General features: G+C 41.0%; 1 protein-coding gene across 8 annotated transcripts in view; it reads left to right on the top strand.

The window, feature by feature from the left end:
• Positions 1 to 25246, top strand: part of JAKMIP1 (janus kinase and microtubule interacting protein 1) — a 249212-nt gene that overhangs the window by 185581 nt on the left and 38385 nt on the right. For 6 of the 8 annotated variants that reach the window (XM_089677383.1, XM_089677386.1, XM_089677381.1 and 3 more), the window contains exons 12-16: positions 1824 to 1886; positions 4889 to 4987; positions 10709 to 10810; positions 13754 to 13807; positions 17907 to 17972. In XM_089677383.1, coding sequence (XP_089533509.1) covers positions 1824 to 1886; positions 4889 to 4987; positions 10709 to 10810; positions 13754 to 13807; positions 17907 to 17972 — 384 coding nt within the window. Of the gene's footprint in view, positions 1 to 1823; positions 1887 to 4888; positions 5389 to 10708; positions 10811 to 13753; positions 13808 to 17906; positions 17973 to 25246 lie in introns of those variants that run through there. The other 2 variants (XM_089677387.1, XM_089677388.1) reach the window with 2 other exon arrangements.

Consider the following 25246-nt stretch of genomic DNA (forward strand, 5'->3'; position numbering starts at 1 on the left):
CATGATTGAAAAGAGGTTCATATTCACTGGTTTACGCAGTTAAACGTTAGTACAGGTCTGCTTTTGTAAAAGGCATCCTAAGGTGCCTGCTCTTACTTTACGGTGTTCCCATGTCACCCAGTTTGGCACATAAAAGTCATTATTTAAGTAAGACTAAAGCTGGCCATAGAAGATTTTTTTTTCATTCTGCCAGTGGGCTATACCAAAAAAAACAGATTCCTCCATCCACTACATTTGTGTGAATCTACCCCACCGGGACATTGTATTCTGACAGCAGCACCCAGTACTGTCAGAATACATTGATCACCAGCTGCAGCCGCTGATCAGTGCAACAATCAACTTCTGTCAAACTTGGACAGCCACACACTGATGGAAATTCATCCAATCACTGCTGAACTGGCCAAATTGTGATCCATCTATGACCACCTTTAGAACATATTAGTGCTTTGGTCTTGGTGATAGGCCACTAAGCACTGCATTATGGAAGCTTCTGTGTAATGTATTTCTCTGTTAGCTGCAATGTTAGGTGAAGAAAATGGTCATAGTGACAGTCAGTGGGTATTCCTGTATGGGATTACTGAGCAGGAAATGATCTGTGCTTGAAGATCTTGTTTCCCACAATGCTACCTATATTTTTAATGTGCTCTGAATGTTGTTAAAGTATATGTAAACTCTAACGATAATCTTCCTTTATTTATTCACTTTTGGTCTTTTAAATGTACCATTGTAACTCTAAGTATAGTCTTTTGTATGAGCCTACTGTTTGGTGTAACTTGTTTTTGTACATTTTAAAAAAATGTGCTCAGTACAAATTATCTGAATAAGTGCAGCTTTATGCAGCACAGGTGCAGCAGTGTATCCTCAGTTTTCATGCGGATTAGCTGCACTTTCCCATAGACTTCTATTATGTCTCGTGGTTTAGTTGCGCTTTCAGAAAGCTCACCAAAACCGTGGGACATAATAGAAGTCTATGGGAAAGTGCAGCTAACCCACATGAAAAAACAGTGCAGCAGATCACTGTAAATCCGCTCTTAAAAAAAAAAAATTATTATTATTTTTAATAAATACCTGTTGATCATACTTGAAATACCATGTGCTTGTAACTTTTGTCTATTACCCTAAAATACCATTCGATTTCATCAACCCTGCTTAGCTCACTATTACAGACCCTGCCTATGTTATGAAGATGAGGAAAGGGTAAGTTTTTCTGTAGTCCTAATACACTTCCTATCCTAGGGTGATTCTTCATAGATACGATACAGTAAGTGAACGTTGTCACCATAGGACAGGAAGTGTGTTACTGGAAAGATTGGCAAGAATATAAAGGGAAAAAGAGCCTAAAAAAAACCAAATGCAGATACTAAGAACTAGTGAGCTTCAATCTATTACATTTGTGTTATTGGGGTTTAGAGAAGCTTTACAGATTTTTCTTTATAAACCAATTTTGAAAATTGTTGTAAGTAGAGGTTCTTGTGATTGTGTGGTTAATATTATGTGGGTGCAGCAGAAAACAGCACTAGTTACTGATGTACTAAGCCCTCTTACCTTGGATAGTTGAGATCCTGAGTTAATTTCCCACCAAGGGTGTCATGTTGAAATCTGTGGAAGTTCCTTCAGTGATTGCTGGTTTATCTGCCTTCTCCAAAAACATACTACCAGATTAATCATCTCCCACCCAAGCTAACATGTATGTGTGAATATGACTGTTCTGGGAACATTGGACTGAAAGTCAGAATCGGTGTGAATACTTCGATGTAGAGAACTTGATGGCTCTGTAGGAGAAAAATAATATCTGTTGCTTATTCACTGTTCTCCTTCCTTAGGATTCCAAGTGGGTGGAAGAGAAACAGCGGCTTCTGCGGAAAAATCAGGACTTGTTAGAAAAGGTATGATAATACAGGTCTACCTCTGCAGCTCACAAATTTTGTTGGTAATAAAAGTTAGATAATTTATTAGTGTGAGGAGGGAAGGGAGAAAATGTTCCTAGTCCACATAGTAAAGCATCATTGTGTACTCTCCTTATCCACGCTACTGAACATTAGTTCTCAGGTTAAGCTGTACAAATGCACGCCACAAACAAATTCTCCCACTCAACATCCTTTGATTGAAAAACTGAAGTAGCTGGGCACAAAATCGTTGACGAATATCAGCTGCATCCAATTGAATGTAGCCTCTGTTTAGGTATTCTGACAGCTGCTTGTACCAGCTGAGAAAATACAATACGTGCAGTTGGAAGATCTGTCCATCCACGTTGTATAGTGTTGATGGAGGAACCTGTCAGCAAGAAGAACTAAAAAGATCTGGTAGTGTATGCCCGGCTTTAGAAAGAAGCTCTTGTCTTAGAGCAAAGTGATGGAAAGTACTGCTTCTGTCGTAACCATTGTTCACCTTTTGATGTTTATAGATTAGTATTAGACATAAAAAGGGGGATCAGAGTTGGTTGCTATGCGCAACAAGAATAATTTAAGTTTTATTTTTCAAATGGTTTAATGTTGCCATCATTTAAAATAATAGCTTCTGTTTACTTAAGGTTTTATCACACAGTACATTTCAATTAATAGCATGTCTTTTTCTTCTATATGTATTATGTATGTAAAGGGTAACCATTTTCAGGGGGAAAACAATAGCAAATAAAAAAAATAAAACATTTACAATTGCTACACAAGCTATATTGTAATTGAATGTTATTAAAATTACAGTATCTTTCTTTTCATTCTGCAGTGCTGTACTTTTCTGTAAAATTCAATGCAATGTGGCAACCATGTACACCATTGGTGTACAGAACACCCCCAGGAATGTAATTTCCTGCTTGTGCAATTGGCTCACTGATTTTCCCAGAAGTCTTCACAAAGACAAAAGTCACAGTTTAGGAATCCGCTGCAACAAAAAATTAATTTTGGAGAGATACTGCCAAAGGGTTATTTACTTCTAAAAGGATGCAGAATCCTGCATTTCCTCAGAATTCTGTGAGTGCATCATTTGGTTAATAATGAAAAAGTCGCTCCCATTCAGATTCACTCTGTAGATAATAAATCGCTTTTTCTTCAGAGCAGAAGAAGAACTCTGCAAGATTGTTTGTTAAAAGTCCTGTAATGTACATCGATCACCCAGAGGGGATTGTTTATTTTCTCAACAAAAGAGGACTTTGGGATGAATTGGAACCTTAATTGTGAGCCAGGTCTTCTCGTCTAACATAAGTATCCGACCTCACAAATGCTCTTTTGGCTCAGTGGGCACATATTTTCCATTTGGTCACTGCAAAATATCTTGTAAAAGGCCTTTTTTTAGAAGAGAGGAGGCTGTTATAGCCACAAATGTAGCTGGTGGGGCATTGGGGATGGGGGTGTCAAATCCTTACTCAGGCTTATGGTGTCGAAATGAGATGCCAATTGTCCGCAGACAGATAGTATATATAATATTGCTATCTCATGACTAGTTCTATAATTCTAATATATTTATATCACTCATACACCAGGATGAAACTGGCTTAGGGGGTTATTTACTAAAACTGGAGAGTGAAAAATCTGGTGCAACTCTGCATAGAAACCAATCAGCTTCCAGGTTTTTTTGCCAAAGCTTAAAGCGGAGTTCCACTCACACTGTAAAAAAAATAAAAGTTTAGCAGCTACAAAAACTAGCTGCTGACTGTTAAAAAAAAAAAAAAAAAAAAGCCACTTATCTATCCCGCGGTGTCCTCCCGGCAGCCCGTTTCACCAGGTGTCTGGTGTTCTAGGCTCTTCAGTGTGGGCACCCGGCTGTGACAGCTTGCGGCTTCACAGCCGGGTGCCCACTGCGCATGAGTGAGTAGCGCTGCGCTTCCCGAATGGCCCTGTAGTCTTCTGGGACCTGTCACATGTCCCAGAAGACTGCGGAAAGGGTGGGTAGGAGGACAACTTCCGCTTCCGATCGCCTAGGCAATCGCAGTGGTAGCGAGTATCTGTCAGTTTCGGGAGTGGGGGACCAGTCTTTAAAGCGGAACTGCCCTTTTGGGTGGAGCTCCGCTTTAAACTGAACAAGTTGAAATTAGAAGCTGCATCTGATTCTGGATGCTCCAGTTTGAGTAAATCTACCCCTTAGTCACATGGGTAATAATGGGCAGTAGTGATTGACACACATCATACAGTATCTGATCATGATCTTGTATGTACAGTTGAAGCTCACACAAAAGTGGGGCAAGGTTTAAATATGCATGGAGGCATATTTAAGACCCCTATAAAACACAAGACAAATTGTCATTGATTATAACAGAGCAGTACACATGACAGTTCATAGAGCAGAGCAGGCCAAATGCAGCCTGACTACTTTAGACATAAAATGTGGCACAAAGGTTGAACCAAGGCCTAGGATCACAGGAAAAGTCTAACATTTTGGCAGTGATAGTAACTGCTTGGAGACTGGGTTCACACTGATGCGGTGCGGATTTCGCAGCGTTTTCTGTGCGAATTCTGCACCGCATCAGAATCGCACCCCATTCATGCGAACCTCTGCGGGTGTGTTTGTTAAGTTAACAACACCCCGAAATCGGTGTGTAAAACGGGGTGCAATGTGCATAATCGGATCGCATTGGTGTGAATACCCGATTCTAGTGCGGACCCAAAAAAGGGTCCTGCACCTTTTTGGTGCAGGTGCGGTGCGATTTGAGCTATACATAATGTATGGCTCCATTCGCACTGTACACAAATCACATGTGATTTGCACAGGAATGAGTTGCGGTTTCTGTGCGAATCACATGTGATGTACCACACCACATTAGTGTGAACCTAGCCGGAAACATACTTCTTTAAATTTGTTTTTTACGGAAGTGACTTTAACGTTATTCCATGAATAGGAAGCGGTTACACAGAGATTCTGAGATTGCTCTTATAATGTTGTGTTTGATTTGTTTCAGCTCTTTAAGTATGAATTGGAGGAGAGCCAGCTGAAAAATGAAATCCAGGATGCCAAAGACCAGAATGAACTGTTAGAGTTCCGGGTGTTAGAGTTGGAAGTAAGAGATTCCCTCTGTAAACTGTCACCAGGTGCAGAGATTGCATTTGAGTCCCGGATTAAATATATATAGTATACTTCACTTCCAGGAGATGTGACACGAGATGCCTTAATAAATTTCCCGGAATTTATGACTTGGCATGAAAAGTGATCAGTGTCTAACCCTTTATTGCACTTACCTGGATTAGGAAATGTTAACAATTTCTCCTTGTTTCCTCTGCCTTCCCATTTTCTGCATGTCTAACATACAATTGTAAACTGTGAATTTTGTTAATCTTGTCATTTTTAATGTTATGTTTTGTTGTGCATGGTTATCCCATTTTAAATGTTTGTTTGTTTTTTTTTTTTTGGAAAGAAAAATACTCATTATTTTCCGTTAATAAAAAGTATTTTGTATTTGAATATACTCACTCTTACTTATGCCATCATCATTCTTGCATGTTGTTGTTCACTTTTTATTTTTTGTAATCCTTTTTTTTTCTCCCATCACCCAGCATGAAACTTCTTTTCTTCACCTTGATTTTAGAACTGCAAAAAATATAGCTTTGTCTTTAAATATGACTATACAGATGGATTATTTTATTTAAAGTGTAGCTGTACACAAAACCAACTAAACTTGGCATCCACCCAGAGGATTGTGCATATGTGCACATCTTGTACGGTTTCAGTGCACTTCTTGGACCAGGGACCTGTTTTATGAAAATCTTGACTTTTTCATATTTGTCACTATAGGGTCTTACCATTCATCAGCGAGGCCATCAGTCAGACTGTGAGCTGTGGTGGGGACACGTACCATCTTCATTAGATAATGTAGATATTTGTAAAATAGAATAGATCCAGGATGCTGTGACGAGACCTCAAGGTACATGCAGGTATCAAGATCCTCTGGGTGTCTACTTTTTACTTTCCTGTACACAGTTTAGTTGTTTTTGAGTACAGATTCTGTTTAATAAGGCAAATGTATGGTGTACAGGATCCCCTTACATGAGCATACCTCTTTCAGTCTTCAGTATCATAGCATATGATTGGTTCCTCCACTATAGCATTGCCTTACTGCATAAATCTTTAATTTTCTGTAGGTTCACTCTTTACAGCTGACATTACCCTAGCTACAACACATGCCCTAGCTCTGAACAATTAAATGTGCTCATTCTTTTCTACACAGTACTGTATTTTTATAGTGCAAACAAGTAACTGGTTAATACAGCCAGCATAAAAAACACATAAAGGGGGCTGTACCTGCAAAACATGAAACACAACTTAAACCGGTACTTCAGAGGTACACTTTAGTTTGAACTGTCAGTGTGCTTCGCTAGCCCTTTGTGCCTGTTAATCAGCGGCCTCATTTCCTCCCCTTCTACAGTAATGATGCATAGTAACACACACAATTCTCCAGGCTTCTATGATGGAGAGTGATCTGGTTGTTTCTATGCTGAACTGATGCAGTGGGTGAACACATACTAGGAAAGATGTAGGGTTTGCTATCAACCTCACAGAGTAGGTGTTGCAGAAATCTTTTAGGTCATAAGTTATATTAAAGTTTGAAGAAGTGATTAATTCGGCCCTGTTTCTGTGGAGGTGCTTGAGAGGTGTTCCTCACATCTGTTGAACGCCCATCAGAAGCTGGGACTGTAAAGATGTATTGAGCCAAAATACAAAAAAAGCGACATGTTAAAAGCAATCGCTGAAAATTCCTGATGCAGTGGCCTTGCTTTTTGATGCTTTCTTGAGCAGGAGTGATGATCAGCCCCTAACTGTGCTTCCACCTTGATTCACATTGATACAGTGTGGAATTCGCAGCATTTTTTGTGCGAATTCCGCACCGCATCAGAATCGCACCACGTTGATGCGAACTGCTGTGGGTGTGTATGTTAAGTTAACAACACCCCGAAAGGGGTCCACAAAACGAGGTGCGATGTGCAGAATTGGATAGCATAGGTGTAAATACCCGATCCAATTCTAGTGTGGACCCAAAAAAGGGTCCTGCACCTTTTTGGTGTGGGTGCAGTGCAATTAGAGCCATACAAAATGTATGGCTCCAATCGCGGCACACACAAATCGCATGTAATTTGCTCAGGAATGCGGTGCGGTTCTTGTGTGAATCACATGTGATATACCACACCGCATATATGTGAACCCAGGCTCCAAGCCCTTCTGTATATGAATCCTTAACAAGACTTGGAAGTTAGATTAAATCCATTCCCAAGGGCCACCAACCGTACACACACAGGTTTTGTAATTAGTGTGTGCCTGTGCAGATATAAAAAAATACCTGCACTGTTAAACAGGTTTGGGAAACACTGTTCTAAAGTAAAATTTTTACTTTTGCCTCTGCGGGATTTGTATATGATTTTTGACACCAACAGTTTGGCCTATCTTTTTTTCCTAGTTGTTTGGACATACTAAAGATCTCTTTAAAGCATCATGGTATTTAGTTAAAAGGCAACGAGTGATATGGAGAGTTCAGTGATTCATAGCAACCAATCAGAAAATATATTTTCCCATGTTCTTACACTTCACCTTTATGCACCTAGTGGTATTTTAATTTCATACTCTTGGGTGTTGGAAAATTTATTGGTATGTGCATGTTCATGGAACTCCTTTACAAGCTTTTTGTGAATCCACAACTAGTATTTCAGTGTTGGGTGAAATCACCCAACTTTTTTGTCATCTCTTGGTGATTCTGTTAGCGAGTTAGTGAGATCTCTGCACTTAAATACTTAGGCTCTGCAATCTGCGGTGGCTGAGCTTCCTTCTTGACCACTCCATATAGGTGCAAATGTTTCTGATTAAAATCTCCTAAGTGTAGCCAATGGATGGGGTTGCCTGGAATCAGACGGTAGGAAGATGATATAGCAGACTGCTTTATATTGAGCAGAACATGTTAAAAGGTCTAATGCAGCTACTACAAATGGTCTTTACAGTTCAGGGAATGCAGTGAATTTAACATAGATTGACAGTAGGTGAATGATAGACCTAGACCTGCCTTAGTTACATTTTACTCCTGGAGTCCCACAGATGTAAAATAACCCACTGAGTAATTCATCCAGCAGACAATCGTGTAAATCTAAAATCTAATTTTTTGCTACACTGACACTCTAAACTGCTTTTGGTTTACATTGAAATTAGATTTTTACCCAGTCTGTACTATTACAGTTTTCATATTAGCCCTTTAAATGAAATTCTGTGAACATACTGTAGTTGTTTTTTTGGGGGTTTTTTTAGGCTGAATGTCAACATTAGCATGATACTCAGCCTGCACTGTAACTGCAGTGTCGAACATCTCTATATATGTTGGGCACATAATATTCATGCAGCTAGAATCTCATAAAAATGACATTGTGAAATAATGCACTTTGTAAATCATATATTGCATTAGCAGTTTTAATTCTAAAATACTTTAAGAAGCTGTGTGCCCAGTCTAAAATATTCACAGATTTTGGAAGAATTGTGGGTACAAATGCTCTGAGCACTTGTATAGGGAGCAATCTATAGACACAGCTGTATTTTCAGTTCTACTGTACATGTGTAACTGTCTCCAAAGTATTTTGGAAGATTGTGTGTGAGTGGGTGCAAATCTTTTGTTGTAGAGATACTTAGGGGTCTGTTTATAATTTCTCACACTTTCTAATTTAATTCAGTTGGAGTTGTGTGTGAATCTTGAATGGAAATTTGTATAAATTAATTTATAAATGGGTCCCTTAGTTTCTTTCCATTTCACTTTAACCAGTTTGTTTTCTTTGACTTGCAGGTGAAACTCAAAAAATTTGAATATCGTGCCAAAGTTAATTTATTTCAGTAATGCAACTTAAAAGGTGAAACTAATATATAAGATAGACTTATTACATGCAAAGCAAGATAGTTCAAGCTGTGATTTGTCATAATTGTGATGATTATGGCTTACAGCTCATGAAAAGCCCAAATCCACAATTTTAGAAAATGAGAATATTGTGAAAGGTGCAGTATTCTAGGCTCAAAAAGTCCCACTCTAATCAGCTAATTAAGCCATAACACTTACAAAGGGTTCCTGAGCCTTTAAATGGTCTCTCAGTCTGGTTCAGTAGGAATCACAATCACGGGAAAGACTGCTGACCTGACAGTTGTGCAGAAAACCATCATTGACACCCTCTATAGGGAGGGAAAGCCTCAAAAGGTAATTGCAAAAGAAGTTGGATGTTCTCAAAGTGCTGTATCAACGCACATTAATAGAAAGTTATGTGGAAGGGAAAAGTGTGGAAGAAAAAGGTGCACAAGCAGCAGGGATGACCACAGCCTGGAGAGGATTGTCAGGAAAAGGCCATTCAAAAGTGTTGGGGACTTTCACAAGGAGTGGACTGAGACTGGAGTCAGTGCATCAAGAGCCAGCACACACAGACGTATCCTGGACATGGGCTTCAAATGTCATATTCCTCCTGAACAACAAACAATGTCAGAAGTGTCTTACCTGGGCTAAAGAAAAACAGACCTGGTCTGTTGCTCCATGGTCCAGAGTCCTCTTTTCTGATGAGAGCAACTTTTGCATCTCATTTGGAAACCAAGGACCCAGAGTATGGAGGAAGAATGGAGAGGCACACACTGCAAGATGCTTGAAGTCCAGTGTGAAGTTTCCACAGTCTGTGTTGATTTGGGGAGCCATGTCATTTGCTGGTGTTGGTCCACTGTGCTTCATTAAATCCAGAGTCAACGCAGCCGTCTACCAGGAGATTTTGGAGCACTTCATGCTTCCTTCCGCAGACAAGTTTTATGGGGATGCTGACTTAATTTTCCAGCAGGACTTGGCACCTGCGCACACTGCCAAAAGCACCAAAACCAGGTTCAATGACCATGGGATTACTGTGCTTGATTGGCCAGCAAACTCGCCTGACCTGAACCCCATAGAGAATCTATGGGGCATTGCCAAGAGAAAGATGAGAGACATGAGACCGAACAATGCAGAAGAGCTGAAGGCCGCTATTGAAGCATCCTGGTCTTCCATAACACCTTAGCAGTGCCACAGGCTGATAGCTTCCATGCCATGCCGCATTGAGGCAGTAATTGCTGCAAAAGGGGCCCAAACCAAGTACTGAGTACATATGCATGCTTATACTTTTTAGAGCTCCGATATTGTTCTATGTACAATCCTTGTTTTATTGATTGCATGTAATATTCTAATTTTCTGAGATTGTGGATTTTGGGTTTTCATGAGCTGTAATCCATAATCATCACAATTATGACAAATAACAGCTTGAACTATCTTGCTTTGCATGTAATGAGTCTATCTCATATATTAGTTTCACCTTTTAAGTTGCATTACTGAAATAAATGAACTTTTGCACGATATTCTAATTTTTCGAGTTTCACTTGTAAATGAGATGTTAATATGTCAGGTTCTGCACTTTATATTGTTGATCTTGGGTACAGCACAAAACTGCTACATCCCTGGTGTATCTAGGGAATAGGGGTGTCAAATTGGTGGCCCTCTAGCTCTTGTCATACTTGTAACTATCAACCTTGCAATGCCTCATGGGACTTGTAGTTCCGCAACTGCTGGAGGGCTGCCAATTTGACAACCCTGCAAAGCTGTGCTGCGTCCAAGGGCAAAGATATATAGTATGTCTAAAAGTTTTGCATAAACAACCCCACATGATTATGGCTGCCACTTTTCAACACTGTGTTAATATTAGGGCAATATTCCATTACATTCCTACTAGGTTTAAATGTAAAATAACACATTTTTCCCCAGGAGAGAGAACGAAGGTCTCCAGCCTTTAACCTTCATATAGCCAGCTTCCCAGAAAATAATGGAAGCGCCCTGCAGCTATTCTGTCAGCAGGAAGGAATTAAGGTAGATCCGGATTCACTTCCCTCTTCTAGTGCATCCCATGTCTTTCACTGCCATTAACTCACTATTAAAACCAACATTGTGACAGAAGCATCCGTTAAACCTGTTACTACTGGTTTCCCCAATAATGTGCTGTCATGCATGGTTCTCCTCTCCTGTGTAAGGCCTATGTGTCTTGTGTAAGCCTGTAATGCAAGCTAACGTGTTTTTAGGGACTACTATGAGCGGCAGATGATGTGATACTAAACTACATTTATGGCTTTCACATACAAGAGGCAGCCATTGTCTGTCAAACCATCTCATGCTAATGTGGCTTATCAGTTCTTTATTGGGCCAAATGTATAAAACGTCTGCAAAGGCAAGTGAGAGCCATACTGAATAAGGTTTGTTTTATTTTTATTTAGTGTAGGTTTAATAAATTACTTTTAACACCTGACTGGTATCTATTGGCATCACTTTTCAGCTTGAATTGATATACCGTGTTAGCTGAGACCACAATATGGCTGCCTCTGGCTTGTGCATGTAGACAGGGCTACAGTGTTAGTAACTGTGGTGTTCTAAACAGCATTTCAACACAACCAACTGCTGCAAAAATATATTTCCATCGTATTAGTATTCTACATACTAATCATTACTGTATATATCACATATATTATTACTGTGTTCATTTATATATGAATATATAATATATATGTATAATTAATATATTTCAAGTAAGAGAATAAATTACCCAAAATGACACTTTAAAAATCTAGTTTGTCTCAGGTACCTGATAGTTTGTTCTCTTAATATAATCAGTTAGAACCCTGATGGTGCTGAACAAGCCCCAGTACTACAATGTGGGAACCTAACCGTACCAGTATGTACTTGGGAGGCCTGCTGTAGGTTCCTGAGTGGCCCAAATTCTTAAAAGAACAATAACATACAAATTTCAAAATTCCCTTGCTTTCCTCAGATTTCCCTTGGACCATCCCTATGACAAGCAGCCATATTGCCCTCCTGAAACATATAGCAGAAGGGAGGCAATAGGTGAGCTCTTGAAATGATCGAGTGTCAAAGTTTGCATTGTACAGGTTTGGAGATTTAGTGCACCCTATAGATAGAGGTTGGATAGAACCTTTGTTTAGTTCTGCAGGCTGTTCAGTACCATTTGGGTTTTGACTGATATAATCTGGCAAAAATACAGATATTCAAATAATAAAGGTTATACTTCTATTAATTACTAATCGGAGACTGACTTCTAAAACAAGAAAGTTCAGATGGTGCTTTGTGCCTTGGTCTCCACCTAGTTAGATTTGGCTGAAATCCATGTGAGAAAGTAGGATACCAACCTTACAAAGAAGTAACTGCTAGATTGGAAAAGTATCACCCTTACTTTTAATAGCTCTATAGAGGTAAAGGATTCCATTTGTTTTCTGTGCCCATACTGCCATAAGTTAATTGGTTTTGATTTGTTCACCTTTCCTAGAACAGTATTACTGTATATCCATTTTATTTTCAATCAGGTATTTGTAATTTAAAGAACCTCTGTAGACTATTGTATTAATAGACTACTACTGAAAAAATATCGCATTCTGATAACTGTTTATCTCACATGATATTTCTTTTTCTACACATTTCTATGCTAAGCTAACCAGCAAAAATGACAGAGGTTGGGGCAAATTATTACACAGCCAGGGGTGCTTACTCATTCAGATAGCATACAGTCTATCAAATTAATAATTCCACTTTTTTTTTTTTTTTCAATCCTCTGCCCTGCATGATACAAAATGATCAAAACAGCTTTTGCTGCAATGCTCCTTCCCACTGCTGTCCCCTGAAGACTCACCGCTCCGCAATCCAGCAACAGCTCACTTCTGGGTTGAAAGGCGCTGGGCCAAGGGCATCAAAGACCTATACAGGAGAACACTGCACAAAGTGTGTAAGAAACATTCTCTTTAGCATTCAGGACCCACTCAGTGCTGAAAGTGGACCTGTGATGCCCCTACCTGGACTGAAAACCCCATGATGAAAGTGTACATACAGCAATTCAGAAAAAAAAACTAGGGGCTCCAGAGGAAAGTGGACTGTGGTTAAGGGGATGGGGCTTTGGAGGAATTGGGCTTTGCATCCTCTTAAAAAAAAAAAAAACTTACTGGAACTTCTGCACCCCTCCATTACTATAGCCTGCCCCAAACCTTGTCCTTGTCACTTTTGATGGACACCTTGGTCTGTAAATGTGGAAAAAAAACATAAAGGGACATAGAATAAAAAAAGAATTTGTTTATCGAATACACTTATTACATTATGTATAGTTATTAGCAGGGGCGGACTGACCATTTGGAAACTCTGGCACTGCCCGAGGGCCCAGGGTCAGTAGGGGGCCCCATGAGATGCCCCTGGTACCTTTTTCATAGGCTTTTTTGAGTTTGGGCAAGGACACGGGCCCCATTATCCTCTATTGCCCAGGGGCCCCATGAGTTGTCAGTCCACCCCTGGTTATTCGTATACAATAACTTTCACAATAGAAGTCCCGTTAATGTGTTAATCCAAGTCTGACAGCTGAAAAGGGTAGATATATAAACTATGTATTTTATGTATGTTATTGCACAATAAACTTTAGCAGAAAGCACTTTCCTAGTCAGTGTGTGGCATGGTGTTCCATGTTGTAGCATGCCATGTGTTTGCATAGATCTACCTGTATTAATGCTTGAATAGTGATTCAAGCTCTTGAGTGATGGGAGACCTGCAGCCATGATTGCTCTACAATCTGTTGCAGGCCTCATTGGGACATAAAGAGCCTTCAGAATGTAGCTACATGGTATGTATCTGTCAAGACCATCTCCATCTTCCAGTTTCATTCTTGTGCTTCCATGTTTTGTAAGCTCTATGTACTGTATATCTGGATTCGGGGCCTGGGTCTGCCCCTGTCCTATCTCTTCATTATGTGGCTTCGCTCTCTTCCAGGATGTGGACATTTCAGAGCTCATGAAGAAGCTGGATATACTTGGCGACAATGGGGTAACTGAACACTTCTAACAACTAATGCTTTTCAAGACCTATTCTATTTGTCTATAATCATTGCATATTGCAAACTGGCAATACATTACATAGTGGGGTAGATTTACTAAAACTGGTTCACTCAGAACCTGGTGCTGCAGTGCATGGTAGCCAATCAGCTTCTAACCTCAGCTTGTTCAATTAAGCTTTGGCAATAAAACTTGGAAGCTGATTGGTTTCTATGCAAACATGCATCTGATTTTGCACTCTCTGGCTTTAGTAAATAAACCCCAGCACTCAGACCCAGTCATGTCAGTCTCTTCTCTAGTGACCTTACTGGTTCGCGTCCCTTCCACAGTCAAACAACATTTGCATTCATGAACTAATTTGGATGAACACGAATTCTGCAAAATCCTCATAAACATAGCTAGAACTTTGGACAGTGTCCTGTAAATGTAACACTGGAGAACTATTTGCTATTGATAGTCCACTTGGCCTAAAATATTTTACAAGTTGCCTACAGTGAGCATGTGAGGTGGGTAAAAATGTCAGCCAAAATCTCCAGTAAAAGAAGAGTCTTAATACCTAGCTAATCCTACTCCAGTTCATAGACTCTTCCCTCTGCTGCAAAGGGAAATTGGCAAATGTAAATATCATAGCTGTGCAACAGAAGGAAAAGTCCATAAACGGGAACAAAACCAAGCAAGTATAAAATGTCTTCCTTTACTGGAGATTTTTGGCTGACATTACTACCTCCTTCCCCAAAGAGGTTACTTTAATAGCTTCAAACAAGCCAACACTTTTACATGTAGATGTCACTGTGGAACAATTTTCAATTCTCACAAAGGAAGCAGGGAAGTCATCACACTCTCACACTTCAAATTGTACACCTGCTCTTTTACTTTAGAGATAAACAGACTGATGAGTTACTGCTGGAAGGTGACGCAAAAGGAGCTGAACTGAAAGAAAAAAGTGCTTCTGCTGTGAAATGTGAGAAATTGTTTCACAGTGACTGCAGCTACAGAGATCAGTGAGGCCTTGTTTTAATGCTTATTTAAATGTACGTAGTCTGACCAAAGTTCTACCAGGGTTTAAGATGCATAAAAGGATCATAGTGTGCTTGTGACATGCTTCAATATTCATCCAAGTGTTACCTATAGATCATGAATAAGATTCACTTCTTTTTTCTAATGCCAAAAATTGTCTTTTTTAGATCATTAAGGAGTGAGTATAGGAGTAGTAAGGTTTAGGACCTATTCAAATTGATCCATTGTGGTAATGCACCATACATGTGTCAGACTTTTGTGGTGGCATTCATTTTCAATGGCACCCTTGTGCACTGATAAAACACATACCCCAAAGCCCAGTAATGCACTATTGTATTTTTAAAAATGTGTTGTTTTTTTTAAATTTAACTGAATAGACTGCTTTGTATAAATCTGACCTTTACACCCGATGTTTTTCCATCTGTGTCCAATTTGAAAAAAAAATCCCTTAATTTCCTGTTCTGTAAGCACAACAGAAAGTGAGAAGAAATCTTTCCAAAGTTAGAGGAAATTCCTCTTAGACAGTTAGTCACTGGAACAAGTGTCCCCATTGGAATATTTTTTCCTTATTTCTGTTCTGGTGTCAACTCAGAGCTTTGATTTCTTCATTACTTTCAGTCCTGGCAAAATTTGTCAAAAGGACAAATATGTAGGATGAATCTCTCTGTTGGAAACACAAACCCAAGAGTTTATACTATGGTTACACTTTCATTGGACTTAAGTGCGGTATGAGGCTGTGAGGACCTGAGCAACAGTTCAGCCCTTAAAAATGGTTTGAAGGGTATTTGTCGCAAAATAAAACACCTACAATGGAAGTTTCCATTGTCTGATAAGACCTGCTACACCATTTTCGTTTCAGCGAAGTGAAGCTTTAATCTTAAACTGTTCATATGGCTGTTGTGCTCTGTGACAGAACATCTTTAATAAAAAGATACTCCTAAGAGAATAGAATGGGGTCAGTGATATTTAAGTTAAATTCATTTGTGACTTCGCATTAGATGGCCGAGCATTAGAGCGGGACAGCTCTCGAAGGCACAGAAGTGTGAAAAGATGTGATAGAAAATGATTGAGTTTAATAACGTGCTTATAGCCTCTCATCTCTGGCAACATGGATAATTTGACCACAGATTGAAGGTCATCTTTAATAGCAGTAAATTCACATTGTGCCAATTACACTGTTTCTGGAAAAACTGGCACATAGATTTATGACCTGTAGCCTTCTTTGGGGGCAGTTATGAGAAATGGCCCTCTCCAAATAAGGATATTGTGCTAAATCTATAGTTATATAGGGGAGCTATAACCTTCGCTAGGTGGAATAGTGGGTTTGATAATAGAGTTGGCAGCGCCTCCACCCAGGACAGGTTCAGGGTGAACAGAGGGGATTTCCTTCCTGGGAAATTATTTAATAATCTAAACAAAGTAATTTGGAGCTGAAGAACTACTGCAACCAGCATATAACATTCACCATGATTTTATGGATACACACCAGTATAGAAATAATACATGCTTTATATAAGAAGAGATTAATAACAATACATACATCCAATGTACAAACAAGTACCCTCTTCTCCTCTGTGACAAATGTCCTAGTGTATAACGTTCATGATTTTTATACTGGGAAACTATTCTAAATTTAACCCCAGACCTATGCAGTCTTAGGGCCCATTTGCAATATCACATTGCAGTAACATGCAAGTGACCATAATGTATGTTACATGCATCAGTGCAACGCACCATGCCACTGGACATGTATTGCAGTGCTACGCACAAAGGTGTGGTTTACTGCCAAAAATGGTGCATGTCTTAACACAATGCACATTTTTACATATTAACACTTGTGATGGGCTTTTCAAGTAGAATTATGAGCAAAATCAAAAAATATAAATACTGTATTGTGCAGTTTGTCATTAGAATTAACACATCAGTTCTTCTGTTATATCATTTATCCATGTCATGATATATCTAGTAATAGTGTTTTCCTTACACTCATTAGAACTGGCATTGACCTGCCATGAAACATCTTCATCGTTGCAAAACAAGCCCACTTAATTGTGACTACTACTAGATATACAATATCTTCTTATTACAGTATCCCTACTGTTGCATTATTTTATTAGCTGTTTATTCTGCCATTGATTGTCCACTTTATACTTTAAATAGACCCTATCACATTAGAAAAAAAGTAGTACATACCTGTAAAAAAAAAAAACTTATTCTGCCCTGTTGCCAAGAAAAGGTTCTCTGAAGTGTTTTGGGAAACTGACTTCTGTTTAGTGTGGGGGCCTTACTTTAGTTCACCTTCTGAAGCATTTAATGGTTCCTCTGGCTGACCTTCACGTTATTATGAGGCTTAGCAGTGATATAGAGGTCTGGAGTGGGGACCAGTAGAGTTGCAGGGTTCATTACTCCAGAAAGAGTTGGTTTCCCATCAAATCCGGGTACCATTTTGGCAGTAAAAAAGGTAAATGTTCTCTTTTGTTTGTTTTTACACTTTATTCCAATTTCCTTTATTTGATCTTTCGTACTTATGAGAAAAGAAACTCAGAAAATTGCAAACAAATTGAAGTCCAGCTAACACTTTTCAAGCAATCCATAGGATTGTTTTTGCTTTTAGAAAACAAAAAAGTTTAACTCATATGGATAATAGCTGACCTTTCTAAACCTTTGTTCCAATCCCTTAAACTACTATGTTTGCTGGACAGTATGGTTTGCTAAAAGAAGTGGAAAAAACAGATCTACTGTAGGGTCAACCGTTAATAAAATGGGGATGGGGGGGGGACTGCTTTTTTTGTATACCATCAAGAGTTCCTAATTAAAGGGTTTTTTACATCCAGCAGAAATCGTAGGAAACCTATTCCATTTGGTAGGTGAATTTGTTTATAATTTTGTGAAAACTTGGTTTTCCATTTAGCAATTTCTCATAACTTACATAAGCATACAGTAGTTCAGTTTTAATAGTATAATTTGCAAAATTAAAATCACTTTGACTTTTGAAAAAAGGAAAATTATAAATTAGTAGGGGTGGAAATGATGAACTGGAGTTGATCAGCTTTCTCTCTTTATTTGTTTTACAGAATTTGCGGAACGAAGAACAGGTTGCAGTAATTCAAGCGGGTACTGTGTTATCTCTCTGTGAAAAGGTGTGTAAATATTCCGGTATTATTAGAGACAAATGAGACTGAAATGTGAAACAGAGGCAACACATAAACTCTAGACCTGGCAATAGCTAATTAGCTGTGTCTTCAGGGATATAGGTTGGAGCACTCGCTGTTCCAGAACAGAGAGGTTTTCTCCTGTATACCCTGCAGTGGCCACGCAACTGAAATCACAGTACCAACAACAGGAGATGCATGGGAGAGTTTCTCAGTACTAAGCACCAGCTGCGTAGCTTTCCAGCACAGCTCTGCAGTGTATCCTCTTCAGAAAGCAGGATCTCCATCTGCAGTAGAACTCACAACATAAATGTTTTGTTACTGGCCAGTATAGGAAAGGGTACAGCCTAACTTTGCACAAGGTCCATAGATTTGGGCCTACACCAATGTTAGCTCACATCTTGTTTATGGATGAACCATTTGGGCTAAAAGTTTAAAAAAATCAGAATCCATTCTTCTAAAATTATAAAGATACAAAGTCAGTGCTGGTGATAACACGGTTCCCCTAAAGCAAAAACGGACTTCTTAAGCTCAGACTTAAAACGTATTGGACCCATTCTTATATTCATTTCCAATGACATTTGCCATGCTAGAAGTTCTCCTAAGCTATATATTTATTACCCTTGAAATTTCTCTTAGGTCTTGGAGAACCCCTGCTACAAATAAATACACCTACAATTCACAGAACATTAATGTAATCACTAAATTCTAGAATGCTTTAAATATAAGAATAAATAATATGCTGTCCCTGACCTTATTAACACCCTAGGCAGAAATTTGTTTACACATTCCTGCTCTCTATAACATTTTGGTAATAACCTTCAAATTAAAGGAATAATAACTGAATAGAGATGTAGACAGTAAAAATTGTGGTGTCCCTGATATAATTGGTTAGTGCAGAAGTGCCCCCTTGTATTGGTAGTCAGTGAAGGTTAGAGATCAATTTGCCATTGCTTGCTGCTTAAAGAGGAGCTCCAGTCGATTTTCTGAAAATGAAAAGTCAGCAGCTACAAAAACTGTAGTTTCTGACTTTTAACCACTTGCCTACCAGGCACTTATACCCCCTTCCTTACCAGGCCAATTTTCAGCTTTCAGCGCTGCCGCACTTTGACAATTGCGCGGTCATGCAACATTGTACCCATATGAAATTTTGATCATTTTTTTCTCACAAATAGAGCTTTCTTTTGGTGGTATTTAATCACCACTGGGCGCTTTACTTTTTGCGCTATAAATAAAAAAAGTGCAAAAAATTTGAAAAGAAAAAAAAAGTTTATTTGTTTCTTTTATAAAATTTTTTAAACAGGTATTTTTTCTCCTTCACTGATGTGCGTTGATGAGGCAGCACTGATGGGCACTGATAGGCATCACTAAAGGGCACTGATAGGCAGTACTAATGAGGTGGCACGGATAGGCGGCACTGATAGACAGCACTAATTAGGGGTCACGGATAGGCGGCACTGATAGGTGACACTGATTATGGGTACTGATAGACGGCACTGACTGGCACAACCCCTGGGCACTGACTGGTGGCACTGACTGGCAGCACTAAAGGGCTGCACTGGTGGGTGGCACTGGTGGGCAGCACTGGTGGGTGGCACTGGTGGGCACAGGTGGGTGGCACAGGTGGGTGGGCACAGGTGGGTGGCACTGCTGGGCACATGTAGGCGGCACTTCTGGGCACAGGTAGGTGGCACTGCAGAGTGGCACAGGTGGGTGCACTGCTGGGCACAGGTGGGGGCACTGCTGGGCACAGGTGGGTGCACTTCTGGGCACGGGTGGGCGGAGCTAGTGGGCGCACTGCTGGGCGGAACTTGCGGGTGTCACTGCTGGGCACCGATCATCAGGGCACTGATCATCAGTGCCCTGATGATCGGTGCCGATCCCCGCTCTGACAACTGCCGGTTCTCGGCAGTACTTTCCTCATGATCTGACAGCGTGAGGAAAGTGCAGCCGAGAACCGGCACTTGCATTTCCCTGTGATCAGCGTGTCATTGGACACCGCTGATCACGTGGTAAAAGGCCGCTGTGATTGGCCTTTTACCACATCACGTGATCAGCTGTGTCCGTAGGACACAGCGATCACGGAGATCACCGGGTGCGCGCCCCCTGGGGCGCGCAGGAGAGCGCGTTCTGGGAGGACGTCATATGACGTCCACCCAGAACTGGCCGGCCGCGGTGAAGCCGTCAGTCGGCTGTACCAGGATCCAGCAATGTGCTCAACTGAGGGGGTGCCAGGGACCATGTTCAATCCTTGGTGCTGGCATCTTAACTGTTGGCACCCGGCTGTGACAGCTTGTGGCTTCAGAGCTGGGTGCCCACTGTGCAAATGCAAGCCGTGCTACGCATTGTGAATTGTCACACAGTCTTCTGGGATCTGTCACATGTCCCAGAAGACTGCAGGGAGGAAGTGGGGAGGAGATCTTCTTAGGTAGTCGGAGCAGAAGTGGGAGCAGGTATCTGTCAAAATGAGGTACCCGCACCCCAAAATGCCAATTACTTACCGGAAGGGGGGGGTTGAGGCCTTAAAGCTGAACTTCATCTTTTCGGTGGTGCTGCGCTTCAAGGAACCCCTAGCATCCTCAGGAGGATCCCTACAGCTAGCCATAGATGGATCATAATTCAGGGACCAGCCGAATTTCAATCAATGTATGGCCATCCCTGTTCAACAGAAGTTGAACAGAAATGTTGGAAAACTTCTCTGGATGCAGCCACTGATCAGTGCATTCTGACAGCGGAGGGGTCCTGATGTCAGAATACAATGTCCTAGTGGGGGATATTCCTCTAGCTACCTTGCTTGTGAGTCCTCTATGGCCATCCTAAGAGTTCCACAGAACCCTAGTTGAGAGATGCTGCTTTAGATTGAGTATCTCACAGGTCATTTTAATTTGCCAAATGGTGTTAGAATAATGATTCAGTCAGCTAACTGAATTCAGTGTGTTACAAGTGAGGGAATGTTTTTTTCAGGTGAGTGAAATCAATGTGGTGCAGGTGAAGCAATTACCAAGAAGAGATCATATTTATGCTACTAATGGGTCTACAAATGTTTGTTTGGTTTAGGTCTTTGGAAGCCCAAAAACTATTTTCAGACCCAGACACAAAATAACTGTGTGTAAAAATAGCCATGGTTTTACTATTGAGGGTCCCTTGGGCACCCCAACATTAATGAAAAGTAGCGAAGTTCCCCAGGGAGCAGTGCTAATGTCATGGTTAGGGTTCAGGCTTGGAGACCAGTAGCTACATAGCTGTAGCAATAGAGAGGTCAACAGGAAGAGTACATGGGCAGGTCACCCTGGTAGATGGTGCAGACTCACCTGAGGTGTGAAGACTAAGCACTAATCAGTATTCACCAGAGCTCCTGATGGTGGAGATGGATTTTGCTGTGTGTTAGTACCAAGTTGCTGTTCTCAGGATTCGCCCATCAAGAGATGAGTAAGCCTGGGTCCAGTAGCAGATAGGGATCAAACAGAAGTGTAGTCAGTTAACAAGCCAAAGGTTGGTAACAAGTGGTTGTAGGTCGGGATCAAGCAGAAGTGTAGTTGAGGAACAAACCAAAGGTCGGTAACAAGTGGTAGTGAAGATATGGATGGCAGCAGGAGAGACGAGAGCGAGATATTGGCTGGGGAAAGCACAATAATCTGGCAAACAGTGCAAAGGCAAGGCTTTAATAGGAAGTCCATGGGAGGAGCAAGGGGTTCAAGGTTCAAGATAAACAAGACACAAGGCAAGGTTGTCTTAGGAGATCAGGCAGGGAGTTGTCCAGCATCTCAGGTGGCTCAGCAAGAAGAGACATTGCCAGACACAGCAAAGGTCGCAGGCTCTGACCTGAGTCCTGACAGGTTATATTTTCTTCAATAGTCTGTATCTCTACCCATTTTCCTACCTTTACTCTTTCAACCTTTTTTCTGTTCTTCAGTTTCCTTGTTAATCTTACTACTTTGAATATAGCTCTCCTCTATGTAGAGAGACAGTCTATCTGCCTGCTGCTTGGCCTATAATGCCAGACAGGAACCTTCTAACGCATGTCTACCCAACACTAGAGACTGAACAGAACACAAGGATGTCTGTGTGTGTATATAATACAAAATTACACTTTTAACCCTCTCTAAACAGAAGCAGTCAAACATTTAACACTCTCTAGGACAGTGGTCTCCAAACTGCAGCCCAGGAGTCAGATGCGGCCCTTTGCTTGCCTCTTTTGGGCCCTTGGGACACTATTCCTCAAACTGGCCACCCAGAACTGGCCGGCCGCGGTGAAGCCGTCAGTCGGCTGTACCAGGATCCAGCAATGTGCTCAACTGAGGGGGTGCCAGGGACCATGTTCAATCCTTGGTGCTGGCATCTTAACTGTTGGCACCCGGCTGTGACAGCTTGTGGCTTCAGAGCTGGGTGCCCACTGTGCAAATGCAAGCCGTGCTACGCATTGTGAATTGTCACACAGTCTTCTGGGATCTGTCACATGTCCCAGAAGACTGCAGGGAGGAAGTGGGGAGGAGATCTTCTTAGGTAGTCGGAGCAGAAGTGGGAGCAGGTATCTGTCAAAATGAGGTACCCGCACCCCAAAATGCCAATTACTTACCGGAAGGGGGGGGTTGAGGCCTTAAAGCTGAACTTCATCTTTTCGGTGGTGCTGCGCTTCAAGGAACCCCTAGCATCCTCAGGAGGATCCCTACAGCTAGCCATAGATGGATCATAATTCAGGGACCAGCCGAATTTCAATCAATGTATGGCCATCCCTGTTCAACAGAAGTTGAACAGAAATGTTGGAAAACTTCTCTGGATGCAGCCACTGATCAGTGCATTCTGACAGCGGAGGGGTCCTGATGTCAGAATACAATGTCCTAGTGGGGGATATTCCTCTAGCTACCTTGCTTGTGAGTCCTCTATGGCCATCCTAAGAGTTCCACAGAACCCTAGTTGAGAGATGCTGCTTTAGATTGAGTATCTCACAGGTCATTTTAATTTGCCAAATGGTGTTAGAATAATGATTCAGTCAGCTAACTGAATTCAGTGTGTTACAAGTGAGGGAATGTTTTTTTCAGGTGAGTGAAATCAATGTGGTGCAGGTGAAGCAATTACCAAGAAGAGATCATATTTATGCTACTAATGGGTCTACAAATGTTTGTTTGGTTTAGGTCTTTGGAAGCCCAAAAACTATTTTCAGACCCAGACACAAAATAACTGTGTGTAAAAATAGCCATGGTTTTACTATTGAGGGTCCCTTGGGCACCCCAACATTAATGAAAAGTAGCGAAGTTCCCCAGGGAGCAGTGCTAATGTCATGGTTAGGGTTCAGGCTTGGAGACCAGTAGCTACATAGCTGTAGCAATAGAGAGGTCAACAGGAAGAGTACATGGGCAGGTCACCCTGGTAGATGGTGCAGACTCACCTGAGGTGTGAAGACTAAGCACTAATCAGTATTCACCAGAGCTCCTGATGGTGGAGATGGATTTTGCTGTGTGTTAGTACCAAGTTGCTGTTCTCAGGATTCGCCCATCAAGAGATGAGTAAGCCTGGGTCCAGTAGCAGATAGGGATCAAACAGAAGTGTAGTCAGTTAACAAGCCAAAGGTTGGTAACAAGTGGTTGTAGGTCGGGATCAAGCAGAAGTGTAGTTGAGGAACAAACCAAAGGTCGGTAACAAGTGGTAGTGAAGATATGGATGGCAGCAGGAGAGACGAGAGCGAGATATTGGCTGGGGAAAGCACAATAATCTGGCAAACAGTGCAAAGGCAAGGCTTTAATAGGAAGTCCATGGGAGGAGCAAGGGGTTCAAGGTTCAAGATAAACAAGACACAAGGCAAGGTTGTCTTAGGAGATCAGGCAGGGAGTTGTCCAGCATCTCAGGTGGCTCAGCAAGAAGAGACATTGCCAGACACAGCAAAGGTCGCAGGCTCTGACCTGAGTCCTGACAGGTTATATTTTCTTCAATAGTCTGTATCTCTACCCATTTTCCTACCTTTACTCTTTCAACCTTTTTTCTGTTCTTCAGTTTCCTTGTTAATCTTACTACTTTGAATATAGCTCTCCTCTCTGTAGAGAGACAGTCTATCTGCCTGCTGCTTGGCCTATAATGCCAGACAGGAACCTTCTAACGCATGTCTACCCAACACTAGAGACTGAACAGAACACAAGGATGTCTGTGTGTGTATATAATACAAAATTACACTTTTAACCCTCTCTAAACAGAAGCAGTCAAACATTTAACACTCTCTAGGACAGTGGTCTCCAAACTGCAGCCCAGGAGTCAGATGCGGCCCTTTGCTTGCCTCTTTTGGGCCCTTGGGACACTATTCCTCAAACTGACACCAATGATGAGGCACCATTCCTCCCAATAACTCCATTAATTGGGCACTATTCCTGCCACTGAGACTGTCGATGGGGCACTATTCCTCCCATCCACCAATGATGGGGCATTGTTTACTTCAACTGATGTCGGGACATTTTCTACTCACACTGGCCACAGTCATGCCCCCCAAAAACCTGAAAAGTAAACTGTCCCTCTTTGTTTGACATTTGAAGAACCCTACTCTAGGAGATCTGTGGGCCTTAGACTTGGGTCATTTGACTGGAGACTCTAGGTCAGTGCCCAACAATATTTCACAGTGATGAATGGGTGGATTGGGGAAAGGAAGGTGTAAATAAAGGGCAGCTTATGTTTATAAATGTTTGATTTTACACTGGATTGGAGGCTGCCAGTATTTAATTAGGTCTGCCATACAGGAAGGCAAAAAAGCAGGTACTGGGCATGGACTGGAAAAAAAATTAGGCATCAGTTTACAAAAAACACGACATGGTCAAAATATTTAAAAAAAACGGTGTTTCTCTGCAATGACAATAAAATATAGTTTATAGTAAGATAGCACAGTGCAATCTCATCCTAGGGTGCATTTCTCACTTGTTATCAAGCTCTGAAAAGAGGAAAGCTTTCCTGTTTATTTAATTGGACTTCCATTAATGTGATTTAGCTGCAAATTAGACATGGTATTGAAGGAACTGGCGACAATTTCTGATGCTTCATCTCCTTTCAGAGAAGCGTGTTTTGTCTGCTGGTTGGTTGCTTAGAGCTGAGGAAAGTGCAGCACAAGTAATTGAACTAGCTGTGTTCTCATGGGAGGATAGGATTGAGTTAGATAATACTTGCAGAAACGAAAAGGGCAAAATGGAAACAGATATAAATTTAATGATGATATACAGTATGTCAGTGTACTGTATGTACAGTTAGGTCCATATATATATTTGGACACAGGCACAATTTTAGTTTTT

This window comes from Staurois parvus, unplaced genomic scaffold (genome assembly GCF_062004578.1).
Source record: "Staurois parvus isolate SC_StPar_1 unplaced genomic scaffold, SC_StPar_1.0 ptg000186l, whole genome shotgun sequence".
NCBI classification, from domain to species: domain Eukaryota; kingdom Metazoa; phylum Chordata; class Amphibia; order Anura; family Ranidae; genus Staurois; species Staurois parvus.